The sequence below is a fragment of the Macaca mulatta genome, chromosome Y (assembly GCF_049350105.2).
Source record: "Macaca mulatta isolate MMU2019108-1 chromosome Y, T2T-MMU8v2.0, whole genome shotgun sequence".
Lineage (NCBI taxonomy): Eukaryota > Metazoa > Chordata > Mammalia > Primates > Cercopithecidae > Macaca > Macaca mulatta.
In genome coordinates, this window is record NC_133427.1 from 3,333,609 (window position 1) to 3,354,686 (window position 21,078).

General features: G+C 42.8%; 1 protein-coding gene across 16 annotated transcripts in view; it reads left to right on the forward strand.

Annotated features, from left to right (window-relative positions):
- The window catches only part of TBL1Y (transducin beta like 1 Y-linked), a 225,090-nt gene that overhangs the window by 143,537 nt on the left and 60,475 nt on the right, over positions 1 to 21,078 (forward strand). For 14 of the 16 annotated variants that reach the window (XM_077989713.1, XM_077989715.1, XM_077989710.1 and 11 more), the window contains 2 exon segments: positions 4,144 to 4,251; positions 18,706 to 18,851. In XM_077989713.1, coding sequence (XP_077845839.1) covers positions 4,194 to 4,251; positions 18,706 to 18,851 — 204 coding nt within the window. In that variant the 5' untranslated portion in view covers positions 4,144 to 4,193. 16 annotated transcript variants of the gene reach the window in all.

Below are 21,078 nucleotides of genomic sequence, written 5' to 3' on the forward strand. Positions count from 1 at the left end.
GTTGAAACCAATACCCAAGCTAAAACTAAGACCTGCACCCCAAAAGTTCTGTAAAAGTTTTCCTATTACCTTTTGGTACATGGGATTAGAGTTTTATTTTATTTAGTTGCTACTTAATTTTCTGGTTCTTTCTCTGATGCGTTTTTAGTTAAAAAAAAAAAAAAACTATAGAAATTTGGTAACTTTAAAGCATAGGGATGGAATTGTGAGGGAGATTTTTGCTTTACTGTTTTGAGGAACCAACTAGAACTAAAATGTAGACTTAAATGTAACTAAAATAGGAAGCTTACTTTGAGGTACTTTTGTTTAAAGCCAGATGTACATGTAACAAGTTAAACATGTACAGATATTTCAGTGTTATTTGACTTAAATATTTGAAAGGTGTCATTTGTTAATAAAAACAAAACTTGTAATGTATTAGTGAATTTGAATTTTCTGATTGGCTCTTTCACTCAGTATAATGTTTTCGAGGTTCATGTGCATTGTGGCCTGCATCATTCCTTTTTATATTAGAATAATATCTTGTTGTTTGCATAGATCATGAACAGAACATATTTTATCCATGCATCATTTGATGGAAATTGGGGTTGTATTTCCCTTTGGGCTATTGTGAAAAAGATGTCATGAATACACATATACGAGTTTTTTGTGGACTTATGTTTCATTTCTCTGTGGCATTTACTTAGAAGTGGGTCATTTGGTACCTCTGTTGAACATTTTGAGGAACTATTGTTATGTTCCTCAAAACATAAAGTCGTCAAAGTGGCTGTTATGTCAGTCAGTATGTTTTGAAATGCCATTGAACCATATTCTAAATGTCAGAGGGATGATGGGAGAGGGGACCTTTCTCTCATCAGTGTTTTGAGTAGGTATTATTTTAGTCTTTGGGAACATAAGCTTCAGTTTAATTGAATCTAGCATACATTGAATTTCTCCTGTGTGTGAGGGGTCTGTGTTTGGCCTTATAAATGACTAAGTGTTTTTGTGGCCTTTGATACCTTAGGCGGTTTATAAATGCAGGTGGTAATTTGGGATTATCCTGAAAAAGGGCACTGTGTTGCTATTGTTCATCACTAAGGCTGGGAGTAACCTATCTAACATACTGTTTCTGCCGGTGTTAGGTACTGCAGCTCAGAAAGTGAAGGCTCATAATTGTTTCCTTGAGGGGGTGTGTGGTTTCAACACATGTCCTCCTTTCAAAGGCATCCATAACAGACATTGGTAATTATGTTTGCTTGAATCTTGATGAGACTATGAGGAATGTTCACATTAGGGGGCGTTCAATGTTGAGGTTCTTGTAAAGGTAAACTGAGGCTGGAGCCGAACCGGGAACGAAGACACAAGGCAAATGGCAGTGAGAATAGCCTTTATTAGGACTCGCCGGTGAGGGTCCTCGGTCCAAAGGCGTGGGCTGAGGAAGTCACGCTGAGGGAGGAGGGTAGGGGCTTCTTATAGCCCGAGAGGTAGGGAAGCTGGTTGTGCAAACAGGGCCTGGGGGTTCTTGAAACTACTAGGGCAGGAGTTGAGTAAGGGTCATGAGGAAGAGGTCTTTGGAAACTGTTAACCAAAACTGCTGTTTACGAACTTGTGGAATGCAGGTGAGCTGCAGGTCATGGGGGAGTGTGGTTGCCCAGCCAGAACCTCTAACGTATGCAAGTCTGCGGGTGTGTACAAGGGTGAAGGGAGTCTTTAACAAAAGGCCTGCTACGCCGGGTAACGCCGCCATGTTGGGTCTAGATTCCTGCCTAACAGTTTTTAGGCAGGAAGATTCCATACTGAGAAGGGACTAGGCAGTTGTTCTCTGATGTAGAGGTGGGAAAATCTGTCCTACAGCAGTAAGGACTGAGACCGGCTTAGCAAATGTGGTCTGTGATGGGCCTGAGAGTAAGGGGCTTACGGTTCATGGGCCAGGTAGTTGTAGCTGCTTTACTCTGCCATTGCATTACAAAGGCCCTACGGAGGTGAATGAATGTGGCTGAGTTCCAAGAAAACTTTATTTATAGATGTTGATACTGGGTTGCAGTTTGCTGACCTTGACCTAGAGCAACACACTGGTTTATTTTCTTTTTATGGCTTTTTATTTTATTTATTTATTTTTTATTTTGTTTTTTATTTTTTATTTAAATTCTAGGGTACATGTGCACAACGTGCAGGTTTGTTACATAGGTATACATGTGCCATGTTGGTGTGCTGCACCCATTAACTCGTCATTTACATTAGGTATTTCTCCTAATGCTATCCCTCCCCCATCCCCACAATAGGACCTGATGTGTGATGATCCCCTTCCTGTGTCCAAGGGTTCTCATTGTTCGATTCCCACCTATGAGTGAGAACATGCGGTGTTTAGCTTTCTGTTCTTGCGATAGTTTGCTGAGAATGATGGTTTCCGGCTGCATCCATGTCCCTACAAAGGACACAAACTCATCCTTTTTTATGGCTGCATAGTATTCCATGGTGTATATGTGCCACATTTTCTTAATCCAGTCTGTCACTGATAGACATTTGGGTTGATTCCAAGTCTTTGCTATTGTGAATAGTGCCACAATGAACATACGCGTGCATGTGTCTTTATAGCAGCATGACTTATAATCCTTTGGGTATATCCCCAGTAATGGGATGGCTGGATCTTTATTTTTATTTTAAGTACTTGAGTACATGTGCAGGATGTGCAGATTTGTTACACAGGTAAACAAGTGCCATGGTGGTTTGCTGTACCTATCACCCCATCACTTTGGTATTAAGCGCAGCATGCATTAGCTCTTTTTCCTAATATTTTCCCTCCCCACTCCCTGACCCCCCAGTGCCAACATGTGATGTTCCCTACCCTGTGTTCATGTGTTCTCATTGATCACCTCCCACTTATGAGTGAGAACATGTGGTGTTTGGTTTTCTGTTCTCATGTTAGTTTGCTGAGAATGATGGTTTCCAGCTTCATCCATATCCCTGCAAAGGACATGAACTCCTCCTTTTTTATGGCTGCATAGTATTCCACAGTTTATATGTGCCACATTTTCTTTATCCGGTGTATCATTGGTGGGAATTTGTGGTGGTTCCAAGTCTTTGCTATTGTGGACAATGCCACAATAAAATACGTGTGCCTGTGTCTTTATAGTAGAATGATTTATAATCCTTTGGGTATATGCCCAGTAATGGGATTGCTGGGTCAAATGGTATTTCTGGTTCTAGATCCTTGAGGAATTGCCACATTGCCTTCCACAATGGTTGAACTAATTTACACTCCTACCAACAGTGTAAAAGTGTTCCTATTTCTCCAGATCCTTTCGAGCATCTGTTTCCTGACTCGCTCTGTCACCCAGGCTGGAGTGCAGTGGCCAGATCTCAGCTCACTGCAAGCTCCGCCTCCCGGGTTCCCGCCATTCTCCTGCCTCAGCCTCCCGAGTAGCTGGGACCACAGGCGCCGCCACCTCACCCGGCTAATTTTTTGTGTTTTTAGTAGAGACGGGGTTTCGCCGTGTTAGCCAGGATGGTCTCGATCTCCTGACCTAGTGATCCACCCGTCTCGGCCTCCCAAAGTGCTGGGATTACAGGCTTGAGCCACCGCGCCCGGCCTGTTTCCTGACTTTTTAATGATTGCCATTCTAACTGGTGTGAGATGGTATCTCACTGTGGTTTTCATTTACATTTCTCTAATGACCAGTGATCGTGAGCTTTTTTTCATATTTGTTGGCCGCATAAATATCTTGTCCATATCCTTCACCCACTTTTTGATGGGGTTGTTTTTTTCTTGTAAATTTGTTTAAGTTCTTTGTAGATTCTGGATATTAGCCCTATGTCAGATGGATAGATGGCAAAATTTTTTTCCCATTCTGTAGGTTGCCTGTTCACTTCTTTTGCTATGCAGAAGCACTTCAGTTTCATTAGGTTTCTACTTGAGTCTTCCCTGGCCTTAGGAAATAGGCCAACTCTTGTTTTTTTGGAAAACATTTCACCTGGTCTTTTTATTTTTATGCATAATTATGGAATGTTTATGTAATTACATAATTACAAAATATAACACAAATCATACATTAATTACCTTCATATGTGTAATAGCATAGATATTATTTTCTTTAATCATCTCACACACACACAAAAGAGAAATACACAGGCAGTGTTTCAAAACTGTCTTCTTTTTTCAAACAGAGTGTGGCTTCTGCTTCATCAACACCTCATTGCTGCGAGGTGAGGCTACAATGAGCATAACCAGTGACGAGGTGAACTTCCTGGTGTATCGGTATCTCCAGGAGTCCGGTAAGAGGCTTGGTTTTCTGTCGGGAGGAAATTCATCTTGAGCGTCTTATAAGCAGAATGATCAACCCTTGATTCAAAACCAAACGTACAAGAAGCAGCACTAAGAAGGTTCTTAGTGCTAATGGGGAGAAGAAAAGGTTCTGGAGCCATGTCATCCCACCTTCCTCAATGATAATGACCCTAGTGGACTTTGTTTGTCATCTCTACATGTTTACTACACGCAGCTCTTTTCCTAACCAACATACAGTGCTGGTGGATTTGTTTCCTAGGGCTGCCATAACACAGTACTGCAAACTGGGGTGGCTTAAAAAGAAATACGTTGTCTCCTAGGTCCTGAGAACAGAAGTACAAAATCAAGATGTGGGAAGGTCGGTTCTTTCTGAGGGTGAGTCTCTCCTGTGCCCCATCCTGGCTCCTGGGGCCTTGCTGCAGTCTTTGGATTCCTTGGCTTGTAGGTGCATCACCCTCATCTCTGTGTTCAGATATGTCCACATTTCCCTGTGATAAAGACAGTCAGATTGGATTAGAAATTTACTGTACTCCAAGATAACCTAATGTTAGTAATTGATGTTGAATCCAGTGATAATTACATCTGCACTCACCCTGTTTCCAAATAGCATCACATTCTGAGGTGCACTGTTGGTGAGCACTTCAACCTGTGAATTTCTGGAGGTGGGGGCACACTTCAACCACCAACAGTTGATTTGGAGTCTTTTTAAGCTTTGTGCCCTTAATACTATATTGAATATACAGTATGGAACTTAATTATTTGAAAAGGAATCCCCAGTTCCTAGGCACCCTTTCCCGGAGATGTATGTGTTCAGTTTGAGGGAAACCAGTCTGTGGTCCCTTGGGCATGGATTCGCTCACTGCTGGGTAGGGTACAATGTAGGCATTGGAGCCACCCAGCATGACTTGAGCTGTGGTGGTTAAACAAGTCTGAGTGAGGCCTATTCATTTGAGCCTCAGTTTTCTTGCCCAGGCAAATGTGATTAAGTATGTGAGGCATGTAACATATTGTAAATAAGTGCCCTCCCCATCCAAGCCTGGGTCTCTGTCCCTTGTGCTCCCAGCTACTGCTATTCATGGGAAGTGGGGTGCTTTCTGCATACATATCAGATGCCTTGGATTGGCTATTGTCATATATAGAATAAGCAATTGGTATGCAAAACAAAATAGGTACCTTCTCACCCCTGGGAATCAGGGAAATAATAACCCTTGTGCTAATATCTCAACCTTGGCTCTTAGATGAGCACATGTGGTCTCCTGTCTCAGAGCTCAAAGCTTCCCAGAGGTGGCTGCAATGGAAATCACATGTGCCAAAACCTGCCTCCCTCTTCACTCGTGTCGTAGAATGTAGCATTTAGCAACACTTCTGCACAAGGACATGGTGAAGGCCAAAGAGACTTACAGCATGCCTCCAACTTGCTTCCAACTAAGGCGGAGGCAACACACATCTTAAATATGAATGGTTTTACAGAGATGTGTTCTGTTGCAGAGCTTTTCTGCCTGTTGCCCAAGGCATATTGGAAAGTATGTAAAAAGACATTAGCCTTGGTGTATATGTCTGCAGGACATTCATGAAATTTGATTCTTTTTTTGAGGGTTTGCAGTTAGCTTTCTGGGCTAAATTCATGAACCTGTCAGGGTCACAGTTTCCGTGGGCAGATATGAATGTAGCCCAGGTCTGCTGAGTGACAGAGCATCCTTGTTTGCATACCTTCCCCTCCTTCAGCAGTGCTGTTGGTGTAACTTTCTGCATAGAAACAGAAAACTCTACAGTCTGGTCAGCCCTCTAGTGGATAGACTCCAGAATCTGCACAGGACAGAAGCCTGTCTGTTCTGCCTTCCAGAAAACAGGGTTCCTACCAGTTGGACCCTGTGGCAGCCAGGAAAGATCTCTCTGCATTTGCCCACATACCCATGCTGTCCAAGTCATGAAAAATCCAGTGAAGTATTTTCCCCACCTTATATATTTAACTTCTAAATGTATTTATCAGATAGATAGATAGATAGATAGATAGATAGATAGATAGATAGATAGATAGATAGAGACAGGTTAGATAGATTAGACAGGTTAGATAGACTAGATTGGTAGATAGATAAATATTAATAGATTCATTAGGTAGATAGTTTAGATACAGTAGATGTTGAAAGATTAGACAGATGATAGATATAGATACATAGGCAGATAGATTGATAGATTAGACAGAGTAGATATTAATAAATAGATTAGACAGGGTAGATATTAATAGATAGATTAAATAGATGGATTAGACAGAGTAGATGTTAGCATATTTGATAGATTAAGATGATGGATAGATACACAGATAAGATTGATCGATAATAATAGATTAGAAGAATAGATATTAATAGATAAATTAGATAGGATAGATTGATTAGATTAGGTAGATACATGGATTTCCTGGCCATGTGACCTACATCACCTGCAGTACTTCTCTCTGGTGATGATGTCATTCATATGAGTTAGTGAAAGAGGAGTGAGTATGCAGAAGAGTGACTGAGATCTCGGCGACCACCTGTTCCACAGCAAGCCCGAGCACAGAGAGATAAAAGGCTACAGTGAGCACTCAACACACAGTGAGGTTGGGCTCTCCATAAAGAGTATGTGGTAGATGACCCAGCAACTTCCCAACGGGTGCGGGTCTTGGTTAGAGTGAGGTAAGGTGAAGGCGAAGCACTTCGCTGAGGTGTCCCTGTGTTCCTGTGCCCTTCATATCCTAGGCTTCTGAACAGAGGGATGTTAGTTGAGTGGGTGGTTCTTGTCACTGCCTGCTGGCCTGAAGTTTCATCATTTTGGAGTTTCTGCCCGAGTGGAGACCAAGCTGTGTTCTGTGCCAGTCTCCTCCTGTCGCATCTGTAAGCTGCTGTTGTGAGCATGGTGGTGTCAGGGTCAGCTAAACAGAAAGACATGCCCCCTCCTTCCAAGACTGACCTCACACTTTAGGGGAGTAGTACAGTATGCTTTAAAAAACCTCAGCAGAAACAACCCAGATATCCACTGACAAAGGAAATTCCATCAAAAGAATGTGTGCATCCATTCAGTGGTATGTCATGACTGATCTTTGAAAAGGAAGGAAATTCTGACACAGGCTACAGCATGGATGACCTTCAAAGACACTATGCCACGTGAAATTAGCCAGTCACAAATGGCAAATACCACAGGATTCCGCTTGTAAGGGATACCTTGAGGAGTCTATGGCAAATACCACAGGATTCCGCTTGTAAGGGATACCTTGAGGAGTCTATGGCAAATACCACAGGATTCCGCTTGTAAGGGATACCTTGAGGAGTCTATGGCAAATACCACAGGATTCCGCTTGTAAGGGATACCTTGAGGAGTCTAGTCCAAAGAGACAGTGGAAGGGTAGTTGCTGGGGGATGGGAAGAAGCAGAGGGCATGGAGTTCGTATTTAAGGGTATAGATTCAGTTTTGCAAAATTAATAAAATTCTCGACACATTTGCTGGCGAAAGTTGCACAACAGTGTGAATGCACCTAATGTCTCTAAACTGTGCACTTAAAAATGGTTAAGATGGAGGCCAAGGTGGGAGGATGACTGGAGGCCAGAATTTCAAGCAAGCTTGGGCAACATAGCAACACCCTGTCTCCACAAAAAAAATTTCAAAAATTAGCCAGGCATGGAGGCGCACATCTGTAATCCCAGCACTTTGGGAGGCTGAGATGGGAGGATCGCTTGAGCCCAGGAGTTCAAGGCTGCAGTGAATGGGGGTCATGCCAGTATACTGCAGCCTGGGCAACAGTGAGACCCTGTCACTACAAAATAAATGTATATTTTTTACCATGGTTTTGGGCAACAGGTTCATGTGTAGATGCATTAAGTTTAGAAAATTAGTCTCAGAAGAAAGAGGGAACCCGAGTAATATTATTACATTTTAATATAACTTAGAGGGAATTATAATTAGGGTGAATTCCCAGTAATTATTACATGATAAGGGCTTTTTCATAGTTCTGTTCAGTGTTTGAGGCAAGTCCCTGGCACAGATAGTGTTGTTAGCTACATTGGTGTCTGACAAAATTTGGTTATTAAAAAAATTAAGCAAAAAATGTGGCTTTAGTCATAATAGCAGTATTCTGGCAAAAAGGCCATTATGCCTCATTGGGTTTAGGTGAAGCAAGCTGTGTTGTCTCTGTGCCATGGAGCACTGCTCAGCTGTGAAAAGGAAGGAGCTGTGAATAGGTGCAGCAAACTAAAGAAACCTCTAGAGGAATGTGCTAAGTAGAACAATCTATCTCACAACATGCCAGAATCTCTGGGACAAATTTAAAGAAGTGCATAGAGGGAAATTTATAGCACTAAATGCCAATAAGAGAAAGCAGGAAAGATCTAAAATTGACACTCTAATATCACAATTTAAAGAACTAGAAAAACAAGAGCAAACAAAAGCTAGCAGAAGACAAGCAATATCTAAAATCAGCGCAGAACTGACAGAAATAGAGACACAAAACACCCTTCAAAAAATCAGTGAACCCAGGAACTGATTTTTGAAAAGATCAACAAAACAGGTAGATCACTAGCCAGACTAATAAAGAAGAAAAGACAGACGAATCAAATAGAAACAATAAAAAATGATAAAGGGGATATCACCACCAATCCCACAGAAATACAAACTACCATCAGAGAATACTATAAACACCTCTATGCAAATCAACTAGAAAATCTAGAAGAAATGGATACATTCCTGGACACATACACCCTCCCAAGACTAAACCAAGAAGAGTTTGAATCCCTGAATAGACCAATAACAGGCTCCGAAATTGAGGCAATAATTAATAGCCTACCTACCAAAAAAAGTCCAGGACCAGACAGATTCACAGCCGAATTCTACTAGAGGTACAAGGAGGAGCTGGTACCATTCCTTTTGAAACTATTCCAATCAATAGAAAAAGAGGGAATCCTCCCCAACTCATTTTATGAGGCCAGCATCATCCTGATACCAAAGCCTGGCAGAGACACAATAAAAAAAGAAAATTTCAGGCCAATATCCTGATCAACATTGATGCAAAAATCCTCAATAAAATACTGACAAAAAATCCAGTAGTACATCCAAAAGCTTATCCACCACAGTCAAATTGCCATCATTCCTGGGATGTAAGGCTGGTTCAACGCATGCAAATCAATAAACATAATTAATCACATAAACAGAACCAATGGCAAAAAACACATGATTATCTCAGTAGATGCAGAAAAGGCCTTTGACAAGAATTCAACAGCCTTCATGCTAAAAACTCTCAATAAACTAGGTATTGATGAAATATATCTCAAAATAAAAGGAGCTATTTATCACAAACCCTCAACAAGTATCATATTGAATGGGCAAAAACTGGAAACATTCCCTTTGAAAACTGGCACGAGACAAGGATGCCCTCTCTCACCACTCCTATTCAACATAGTATTGGAAGTTCTGGCCAGGGCAATCAGGCAAGAGAAAGAAATAAAGGGTATTCAATCAGGAAAAGAGGAAGTCAAATTGTCTCTGTTGCAGATGACATAATTGTATATTTAGAAAACCCCATCGTCTCAGCCCAAAATCTCCTCAAACTGGTAAACAACTTCAGTAAAGCCTTAGGATACAAAATCAATGTGCAAAAATCACAAGCATTCCTATACACCAATAACAGAGAGCCAAATCATTAGTGAACTCCCATTCACAACTGCTACAAAGAGATTAAAATACATAGGAATCCAACTTACAAGGGATGTGAAGGACCTCTTCAAGGAGAACTACAAACCACTGCTCAGTGAAATAAAAGAGGACACAAACAAATGGAAGAACATACCATGCTCATGGATAGGAAGAATCAATATTGTGAAAATGGCCATACTGCCCAAAGTAATTTATAGATTCAATATGATCCCCATCAAGCTACCAATGACTTTCTTCACAGAATTGGAAAAAAACTACTTTAAATCTCATATGGAACCAAAATATCCCACATTGCCAAGACAATCCTAAGCAAAAAGAACAAAGCTGAGGGCATCGTGCTACCTGAGTTCAAAATACACTAGAAGGCTACAGTAACCAAAACAGAATGGTACTGGTACCAAAGCAGAGATATAGACCAGTGGAACAGAACAGAGGCCTCAGAAATCACACCACACATCTACAACCATTTGATTTTCGACACACCTGACTAAAACAAGCAATGGGGAAAAGATTCGCTATTTAGTAAATGGCGTTGGAAAACCTGGCTAGCCATAGGCAGAAGGCTGAAACTGATCACTTCCTTACATCTTATACAAAAATTAACATAAGGTGGATTAAAGACTTAAACATAAGACCTAAAATGACAAAAACCCTAGAAGAAAACTTAGGCAATATCATTCAGGATATAGGCATGGGCAAAGACGTCATGACTAAAACACCAAAAGCAATGGCAACAAAAGCCCAAATAGACCAATAGGATCTAATTAGACTGAAGAGCTTCTGCATAGCAAAAGAAACTACCATCAGAGTGAACAGGCATCCTACAGAATGGTAGAAAATTTTTGCAATCTACCTATCTGACACAGGGCTAGAATCTAGAATCTACAAAGAACTTAAACAAATTTACAAGAAAAAAAATCAAAAAGTGGGTTAAGGATATAAACAGACACTTCTCAAAAGAAGACATTTATGTAGCCAACAAATATGAAACAAAGGTAATCATCACTGATCTTTAGAGAAATGCAAATCAAAACCACAATGAGATACCATCTCATACCTGTTAGAATGGTGATCATTAAAAAGTCAGGAAACAACAGGTGCTGGAGAGGATGTGGAGAAATCTGAATGCTTTTATACTGTTGGTGGGAGTGTAAATTAGTTCAACCATTGTGGAAGACAGTGTGGTGATTCCTCAAGGATCTAGAACCGGAAATACCATATGACCCAGCCATCCCATTACTGGGTATATACCCAAAGGATTATACATCATGCTGCTATAAAGACACATGCACACGTATGTTTATTGCAGCACTGTTCACATTAGCAAAGACTTGGAACCAACCCAAATGTCCATCAGTGACAGACTAGATTAAGAAAATGTGGCACATTTGTAAACCATGGAATACTATGCAGCCATAAAAAAGGGTTCATGTCCTTTGCAGGGACATGAATGATGCTGGAAACCATCATTCTCAGCAAACTAACATAAGAACAGAAAACCAAACACTTCATGTTCTTACTCCTAAGTGGGAGTTGAACAATGAGAGCACATGGACACAGGGAGGGGAACATCCTACACCAGGGCCTGTTGGAGGTTGGGGGATAGGGGAGTGATAGCATTAAGAGAAATACCTAATGTAGATGACAGCTTGATGAGTGCAGCAAACCACCATGGCACGTGGATACCTATGTAACAAAACTGCACTGGTTGTACATGTACCCCAGAACTTAAAGTATAATACTAAGAAAAAAGAAAAGAAAAACAAGCTGTGTCAGAAGATTGTAGGCTATATGATTCCATCTGTAGGACATGCTTAAGGTGCTGAAAATAATACAGGTGGACACCAGATCAGTGGCTGTCAGGAGTCCAGTGTAGGGATGGGAGTGTGTGCATACAAAGGATGATTATGGGGGAGTCATTTATTCTGAAAATATTGAGGAGTCAGTTTTATTCAATTTCTTATCACCCTTCATTGACATCGGCTCACCAGTTTGTCTGAGCTATTCATCATGAGTCTTTTCAGCACGTTCATCTTGAGCACCAGCTGCTGTAGTGAGGAAGGTCACTGTGTGTTATAGTCACTTAAATGGATTCCTTGCCTTCAAAGGGCGTCAGCCTTCTCAGAAGCCAGGAAACACATGGGAAACATGGGATGTAGCACATGATACCATGATAAGACACAAGGTGGTGAGGAGCACTAGGGGAGCTGGGAGAAGAGGACAGTCACATCTATCAAGAGCATGAGGAAGACTACGGTGAAGGAGGGGGTGCTGGTTGTAGCCATAATCACTAGCAAGGTGGGCAAGGGGTGACAAGGGAATTCTAAAGCAGAGTTTCTTACCCTTGCACTTCTAAATTTGGGGCTGGATCATTTTTTGATATTGTAGATATCATTTGTTGATATTGTAGATATGTAGCTGCCAGCCCGTGGATGGCAGGATGTTTAACCATATTCTTGGCCTGTACCTTCCAGATGTCTGTAGCACATAGACATCCACTCGTCCAGATGTTGCCAGATGTCTTCCCTTTGGGGACAAAACCAGCCTCACTTGAGAGTTAGTGGTCCAGACCTAGAAGTCAAAATGAAATTTCTTGGGAAGAAATCTCATGGGAAGGCAGGCATATGCTTGAAGCATGGTGAGAGTTGGCATGGCTTTAGAATGGGCTTGGAAGGCCATACCAAGGTGAGGAAGCTCTCCCAGGCCTGCCGAACCTCAACTGCTTTGGAAAAGGAGAGCAGTAGGCAGTTCATGGTGATCAGGAAGGTTACTGCAGTGGGTTTGTGTTGCATTGGGCAGCATATGCGAAGTTCACACGCTATTGCCTGATGCCGAGAATGCACTCATTAGACACCAGCTGTCAATGTTATTGCTGTTATTGTCAGGCATATCAGAAGAGAAGAGATGAACAAAGGGCTTGGTGACAGTAAGGGCCCAGGACCAGATGGGAAGCAAAGAGAAAAGAAAGGCAGATAGCAGAGATATGGAGAGGACAGAGGCAGGGCATCTGGGAGGCCATGACATTTGTTTACTACTATTTGTGTACAGTCATCCCTGGTATCCACGGGGGATGGGTTCCCGGACCCCCTTTAATACCAAAATCCATAGATACTCAAGTCCTTGATATGATATGGCATAGTAGTTAACAGATAACTATTTTTATCTTCAGCTGAAACGAATACCAAAGGTACATCCTCCTGTTAAGTTTAAATTAGCTCTGCATAACTTACAATACCTAATACAATGTAAATGCTGCATTTGTTATATTGCATTGGTTTTTTATTTGTATTATTATCATATTGTTTCTCTTTTTTTCTAGTTTTTGTTTTTATGTATGGTTGGTTGAATCAGTGTATGTGGAACAATTGGATATGGAGATATGGATATGGAGAGTCAACTGTGTATAAAAGCAGGTCGGCACACTTTTCCTCACCTTAGTGGGCCTTGTGGTCTCTGTTGCACCTACTTAACTCCCCCCATGTAGTGTGAAAACAGCCATAGAAAACCATCAACTTATGGGTGTGGCGGTATCTCAGTAAAATTTTATTTACACAGTCACTGGGCCAGACTTGGCCTGCGGGCCTCAGTTTGCAAACCCATAATGTAGACAATTTAGGAATGGCATACAGTGCTCACTGGCTGTGTTACCTATCAAGACTCCAATTATATGTATCTGTTAAAGACTAAATGAAAATTCCAGATTTAATGCCACAAATTGGTGCCCTTAGTATTTGTTTCAGCTGAAGATGGAAAACCAGCAACACAGCTGCCTGAGCACTAGATGTCTGCTTTTCTCTGCCAAATAAGCAGTATTGCTAAAAAGTAGTGACTGGTAATTTAGCAGATTTTGCTGATGAATCAAACCAAAATTAACTGGGTATGGTGGCATACTATTCAACTGAAACGGTTTGTGATGTCATTTCTTGGTTGTGCAGTGTCATCATTGCAAGAAATAAAGCTTGTACTTGGTTTGTTTTAAATCTATTTTTGTTGCCTCGTTAGATGAGACAAATTTTGTAAAGACCATTTCCTCTCTTGTGAGACTATTGCATCTTTCATTCCGAATGGAGAGGGCTTTATGTGAAGGATCCTTCCATCCTTTCTGTGGTTCTTATTTTAAGCCTTTCTCAGTTTATTTTGATTATACTCTTTTTTTCTCTTTGGGAATAATCTTACCTCCTCTGATTGTCCTGTTACTCTAAGGTTTGTGCACAATCGCATGGAAAGAGTGGGTTACTTTTCAGTAGCAACAACCTAGAATCAAGATGAAATGTAAGGAGAGTAGAGCTGGGAGTAGTGGCCTTTTAGATGTCACTTCCCCCACCATGGTGGGGTTGATGAAAACATTTTTGGTTGTCACAATGGGAGTGGATGCCACTGGCTTCTAGTAGGTAGAGGCCAGGGGTGCTGCTCAACATCCTATAATGTATGGGACTGTGTGCACACAGCAAAGAATGATCCTGCCTAAAAGTCAGCCATGCTGTGGTTGAGAAACCTTGCTGAGAAGAGATTCATCAGGAATATGCCTTCCAAGTGGGTGGCAAGGCTGCTGGCTTCAGAAATGTCTCCAGCCTAGCCTATAGATGACACTAAGAAACCCAACCCATCACTGTCACACTATCTTTCATTGAGGTACTACCAAGCTCTTTATTTTCCTGCCCTTTAAGTATCCTCCTGCCCTTTAACTACTTCTGCACCTGCTGCTGGGGCAGTCCTGGGTGCTTTGTTTGTCACTGATATTCTCATCTTTCTTCCTGTGTCTGTCTTGTTGGGCAGAAGAGATGTGTTAATTGTTGCGGGAAAGCTGAGGAGGCACAAGGCACAAAAGTCTCACCACTCTGGCAGATGGTAAATTAATGTGTTCATTAATTCTGGACTCCAAGTTGGAGGGGGTGAGACGTTGGCAGGAGTGCAGGCAGGGCTGGCCCTGGAAGAGAAGCATCTTCCGTGGAGGTGCTGTGCTTCCAAGTGCCTTCCACAGCACCCTGGCAGTTGGCCCCAGCAACCATAGCCTAAGATGCTGATGAATCAAGTCTAAGAGGAAGTGGTCAGCCTTCCTCTATTACCTCATCCTGGGGCATTGTCTTAGTTTGTATGGACTGTAACCAACACCTTAGACTGGGTAGTTTATATACAACAGAAATGTATTGCCCACAGTTCTGGAGGCATCATGATCAAGGTGCTAAGTATTTGCTTTCTGGTGAGGTCCTTTTCCTCATGGATGGCTCCTTCTGTGTCTTCACATGGTGGAAGGGGCAGGGGAGCTTGCCCAAACCTCTTTGACATCCTCATTGTACCAACAAGGAACCTGGGAAAGTGACATTTCTATTTGCTGTGGTCTTCTCTCTAGATTGACTGTGTCTGGGGAGTGGCTGTTGTCCCTTGTGTGTGCCTCATTAGCACCTTGAGGTACTTTTTATCCCCACACTGCAGAGGAGAAAATGCAGATGCAGCCAAATGAGGCAATGTGGACCAGGCACCCAGCCGTAGAGCAAGGACAGAACTCAGCCATCCTGCCTGCTCCTGACATTTTCTCCATCCAGCTTGCCTGCTTGCCTTCATGAGATCACAAGGCCAGAAATTAGTAAGAAAGTCTTACAAGCAAATGGACTGAAAAAATCACTGATTTAGAACCCATATAGAGATGCATTCCAAGAAATGCAACTAGTAAAGATTTCAGCAGATAAGAGGACTTCTGATAACGGTACGTTCCCTAGGTCTTTATGATCATAAAGTGCCTAATTTCCAGTCATGACAACCTGCCCTATCCAAAAGAGGACCCAAACTGATGAAAGATGTTCAAAGTAATAGTACCCCTGTATAACTTTATGCTGCACAGATGTCATTGTGTATCTGCACAAGAAATTCCTTCCAGCAGACAACTTTCAGTTCTCTTTGCATCAGTCTCAGCCTCCCCACCCTTGGTCTGTCTTTGCTGTTTCATCTGCTTGTTTCAGTAAGCTTTAGTTGAATGTGAATACCGTTGTCCACACAGTCTGGAAATGAAATTTGCATTGGAGAACATAGTCATTTAGAGAGATAAAGTTATGCAGCAAACTGTGCACTCAACATTAAAAACCCAGGTGAGACAGAAATCAGGGGCACCCTCCCGGCTTGGGTTAGAGTGAGCATTGCACACCATACTTTACTAGTTGCCTGAGTTGCATCCAGACTGACTGCTGTTCAGAGCTGCTGGTAGTCTAGCTGGACAGCCAGATGGCAATGGAGTCTGTCCATGCAGGGAATTCAAGAATTTTGGTTCCTGTTCCTGTGGGTCTTGGAAGTGTGAGGTAAAAAGTGGAATCTCAGAGTCACATAGCCTATGGTTCACATTTTGTTTCATCCTCTTATCATGTGAACCTTGACCTGATGTCTCCAGTGTTTGTCTTTCTATGTGAAACAAAAACAGTACCAACTCCGAACAGTTACTGCAAAGACTGAGGTAGTTTACAGAGTGCCCAGGTTTGGATGAAGCTGGTAATGTGGTCAGACTTGGCTCTGTTTCACAGGGCATGTGATTGCAGGTGTCAGTTCTGTGGCCCAGTGCTGGTTGCAGGAATGAATAAGTGAGACTGGATGAATAAAATATGCCAGAAGCATGAGAGTTTCCTTCCACAGTTGATCTGTCAGCAATGAGGTTTATTTTTCAGGAGGCATCATCAGCACCTAATGCTGTATCCTGCTGCATTCAGTAGACGTTTCTTGATGCTGTTTCATGGTGGCTGAGAGTGTTTACTGGCTACCCAGCCTTGAATCTCAGGCCCAGCCCTACAAATTGAGCAGTAGGAGACTGCTATTATTCTCAAAAGATCTTGAAGTGTAAGGTAAAAAGTGGAATCTCGGAGTCACATAGCCTATGGTTCACATTTTGTTTCATCCTCTTATCACATGAACCTTGACCTGATGTCTCCAGTGTTTGTCTTTCTATGTGAAAGAGACCTGATTTATCAAGGGGTAAGGGGCAGCATCAGAATGATGCTGAGAGGCTTAAAGCCATTCAGTAGGAGCCACGTGAGTGGCCCCCATCAGCCATGAGAGTCATGATGTCTATGAGAGAGGAATCACTGCAGCCCAGAGTAGATAAGGAAGATTTCATGCAGTGGAGCCTTGGGCCAATAATGCAGTGAGGTCCTGCTTTACCCATTGACTGGAGTTTTTGTATTCTGCACTTTACTGAACACCTCAATGATAAAAGCTTGCAGGTGAAACTTGGTATATATAGCATAGCAGAGAATAGAGTCATTGATGAATACAAGGGTGGGTTGCTTCATTTGGTAGGAATGGGTAGAGGAAAAGGAAAGTGAATATATAGAGAGAAACAAGTAAGAAGGTAAAGATTAGGTTCTTGTAAAGAAACTTGGCTTATATCCTCCAAAAACACAGTGAGGAATTTCAGGATCCAGTGCACCCCCAGGCTGCCTCTGCACCAGGCAAAGTGACCCAGCCCTGCCAGGCAAGGTTGCCTCTATTAGGAAACTCCCTGCAGCATCCGAGACTTGCTGGCAGTAGGATGCCACCTCCCTCTCCTTGATGAAGGGCTGTCACAGCTTCCCTATCACCTCCAGACTTCCACAGATGCTCGGTGACCTTGCCTTCTTTCCTTGAAGCAAACATCATCCGCAAGAGCAAGGCATGGCTTTCTGTGTATTCAGTACTGATCCTCTGCCCCCCTTTATTTATTATTTAAATAAAGGCTCTTTAAATAAGAGCCTTTATTCAAAGCTGATCTGAAAATACCTTTAAATGGCCAAGCGTCATTGATCAACAGCTTCCTACAGAGGCAATGAAAGAGATGATGCACTGGGAGAGAAAAGGAAAAGAGCCAGTATCTGTTAGAAAACATAAAACTCCTGGTATTTTGAGAAAATAATTCAGCGCCACAACAATCAGTGCAGAACAGGCTCGTTTCCGTCTTTGGACTTCAGGTTGTAATGCAGTTGCCCCCAGTGCACTTGGGTTCAGTGTTTGCTGTTTCCTTATCTTGGGCTGAAGAAAGGTACACTATGTTCTTGCAGCGGGTGACACAGAGTAGCTTCAGCGTGAGCTTCTGCAGAGTATTGTGAACCATGGAGTTGAGGGGATCCTGGAGTCAAATCTGTGTAACAGGAATGTCCAACTGGGGCATGCAGGGCAAACTCTTTATTTATTTATTTATTTATTTATTTATTTATTTATTTATTTATTTATTATTTATGTTTGAAATGAAATCTTGCTCTGTCGCCCAGACTGGAGTGCAGTGGCGTAATCTTGGCTCACTGCAACCTCCGTCTCCTGGGTTGAAGTGATTCTCCTGCCTCAGCTTCCTGAGTAGCTGGGACTACAGGTGTACACTACCACATCCAGCTAATTTTTCTATTTTTAGTAGAGACAGGATTTCACCATGTTGGCCAGGCTGGTCTCCAACTCCTGACTTCAGGTGACCCACCTGCCTCGGTCTCCCAAAGTGCTGGGATTACAGTTGTGAGCCACCATGCCCACCCTGTTCTCTGCCATATTAACAATACTGAAATGGTTCTACCATTTAAAGGGCCTTGTTCCAAGATACCAATTTTGGTTTTCCTGGGACTGAAATCTCTCCCTCTCCCCCTGCCCTTTTTCACCTTACTGAACCCAAATCAGAAGGGCCCCTGGGCATCCTATGGTGCTGTCTTAGCCCACAAATTAAATATGTTTGAAATTTGCAGACCACCCTCAGATCTCAATGACTGCGCCTCCTTCCTTCAATTTGGGTCTCACTCAATGTCACCTTTCCCATCTTGCTGCAGGTTTTTCCCACTCGGCTTTCACATTTGGGATCGAGAGCCACATCAGCCAGTCCAACATTAATGGGACGCTAGTGCCACCAGCTGCCCTCATCTCCATTCTGCAGAAGGGACTGCAGTATGTGGAGGCTGAGATCAGCATCAACAAGGTATGTAGCTGCTAGGCCTGGCCCCCGAACAGCGGAGCCTTGGGAAGGTGCAAGAGCTTGGAACACACTGGAAGCTAACATATATTTCCCTCTGGCATTTGGGATTAATTCAGTGGCAGGGTGCACTGGCTCATGCTTATAATCCCAGGATTTTGGGAGGCTGAGGCAGAAGGATCACTTGAGCCAGGAGTCTGAGACCAGCTGGACAACCTGGCAGAAAACACTGTTTCTACAAAAAAATGTAAAGATTTGCTGGGTGTGCTGGTACACACCTGTTGTCCCAGCTCCTGAGGATGATACTGTCTAAGTCCACAAGGTCGAGGCTGCAGTGAGCCGTGATCACCTGCGGGCACTCCAGCCTGGGCAACACTGTGAGACTGCATATCTGAAAGAAAGAAAGAAAGAGAGAGAGAGAGAGAGAGAGAGGGAGAGAGGGAGGGAGGGAGGGAGGGAAGGAGGGAAGGAAGGAGGGAAGGAAGGAAGGAAGGAAGGGAAGGAAAGAAGACCGCATATCTAAAAGAAAGAAAGAGAGAGAGAGAGAGAGAAAGAAAGAACACTGGTTTCCCACCCCACTTTAACATCTTACTGATTGGTTGTGTGTATACACAGTAGCAAGTTTCCAGTGCCCCTCCGACATGGGTCTGTATATTTTACTTAAACGCAGACTCACTGGCTGCTGACTCATGTTAACAATTACACTGCCACAGTTGAAAAAGATGCAGCAGACCTTCAACTGCTCTGAGCTTCGGAGTGGACTTTTGCCTTGCACACACTATGACTTGTTCTGTCTTCTTGATTTCTTGGAGTAGGTTGAAACTATGTTTCCTGAGAACCTGACAGGGCATCACCAGAGGCTGCATCAGGGCAGAGAGGTGATAGCTTTTGTGTTAAAGAGAATCTCAAGGGATGTTTTCATTATCAGCATAGTTGTAGAGCTGATGGGGTGGGAGGATGGAATCATAAATACACATTAAAATTATGCACTTGGCTGGTATCCCATCCCACTTTTTAGATTGTACCACAATAAGGTGTTGTGCCAGTTTTATACCAATTTTGGTTTTAAACAACACCCCTTTCCCTCTCTTGCCCCATTCTGCTGTGGTCTCGGGAATCTATAGTGAAGATCTTCTCAACTTCTGGGAACTTCTGGAATCCACAACCTTTCTTGCCACCTTCACCTGTTTCTATTTTGTTTTTAAATTAAATTAATTTTTTTTGAAGCAGGGTCTTCCTCTGCAACCAGGCTTGAGTGCAGAGGCACTATCAGAATTCACTGCAGTCTCAACTTCCAAAGCTCAAATGATCCTCCTTCCTCAGCCTCCAGAGTGCTGGGGCCACAAGCATGCGCCACTGTGCCTGCAGTCCCTGTTGTTGATTCCTCAGTCTCCAGCTCCCTCTTTCTGTTCCTGTTTCTCCTACTCTGACCAAAGTACATGATTCTGCCCAACTTCTCCGTTTTCTACCTGGTAGTTGGATTTTTCCAGGATTCCCTCTATCCTGTCTTCCTAGGAACCGGTCTCACCCTTAAAAACCTTTCTTCTTTGCAGCATGTTATGTTGCTTTCTTTTCATGGTTTAAAAACCTCTTCTAGCAAATCACAAAGTAATATATCCTGTTCTCTTTTCTCCTTTTTTTGGGGGGGGTGTGTGTGTGGGGTGGACAGGGTCTCACTCTTTTACCCAAGCTGGAGTGCAGTGGCACAATCATAGCTCACCGCAGTCTCCACCTCCTGGGCTCACATGATCCTCCTGCCTCCGCCTCTCAACTAGCTGTGAGTACAGGTGCATGCCAGCACACCCAACTGATTTTTGTATTTTGTATGGTGATGGTGTTTTGCCATGTTGCCCATGCTGGTCTGAAATTGCTGGGTTCAACTGATCCTCCAACTTCTGCTTCCCAAAGTGCTGGGACTACCAATGTGAGCCCCTGTACCTGCCTCATTTTTTCTTGTATTTTTGCCCACCATTTTGCACAAAGCCATAGCTGTAAAAACTCTGGTGTCTGTGCCTCTCTCATGCTCTTTCTTCCCTGGCAACCGTCCATCTTTTTCCCTTCTTCATTTTGGACCCCTGGGGTCTTCAGGTTGCCCTGTCCAGCACCATGCAGTGTCGTTATCCTAGTGTTACCAGCGGAGGGTGTCCAGGTTCTTGGTGTCTTGAACAAATAATTAGACAAAACACACAAACAATCAAGGATAGAATAAAGGGATTTATTGAAAATGAAAGTA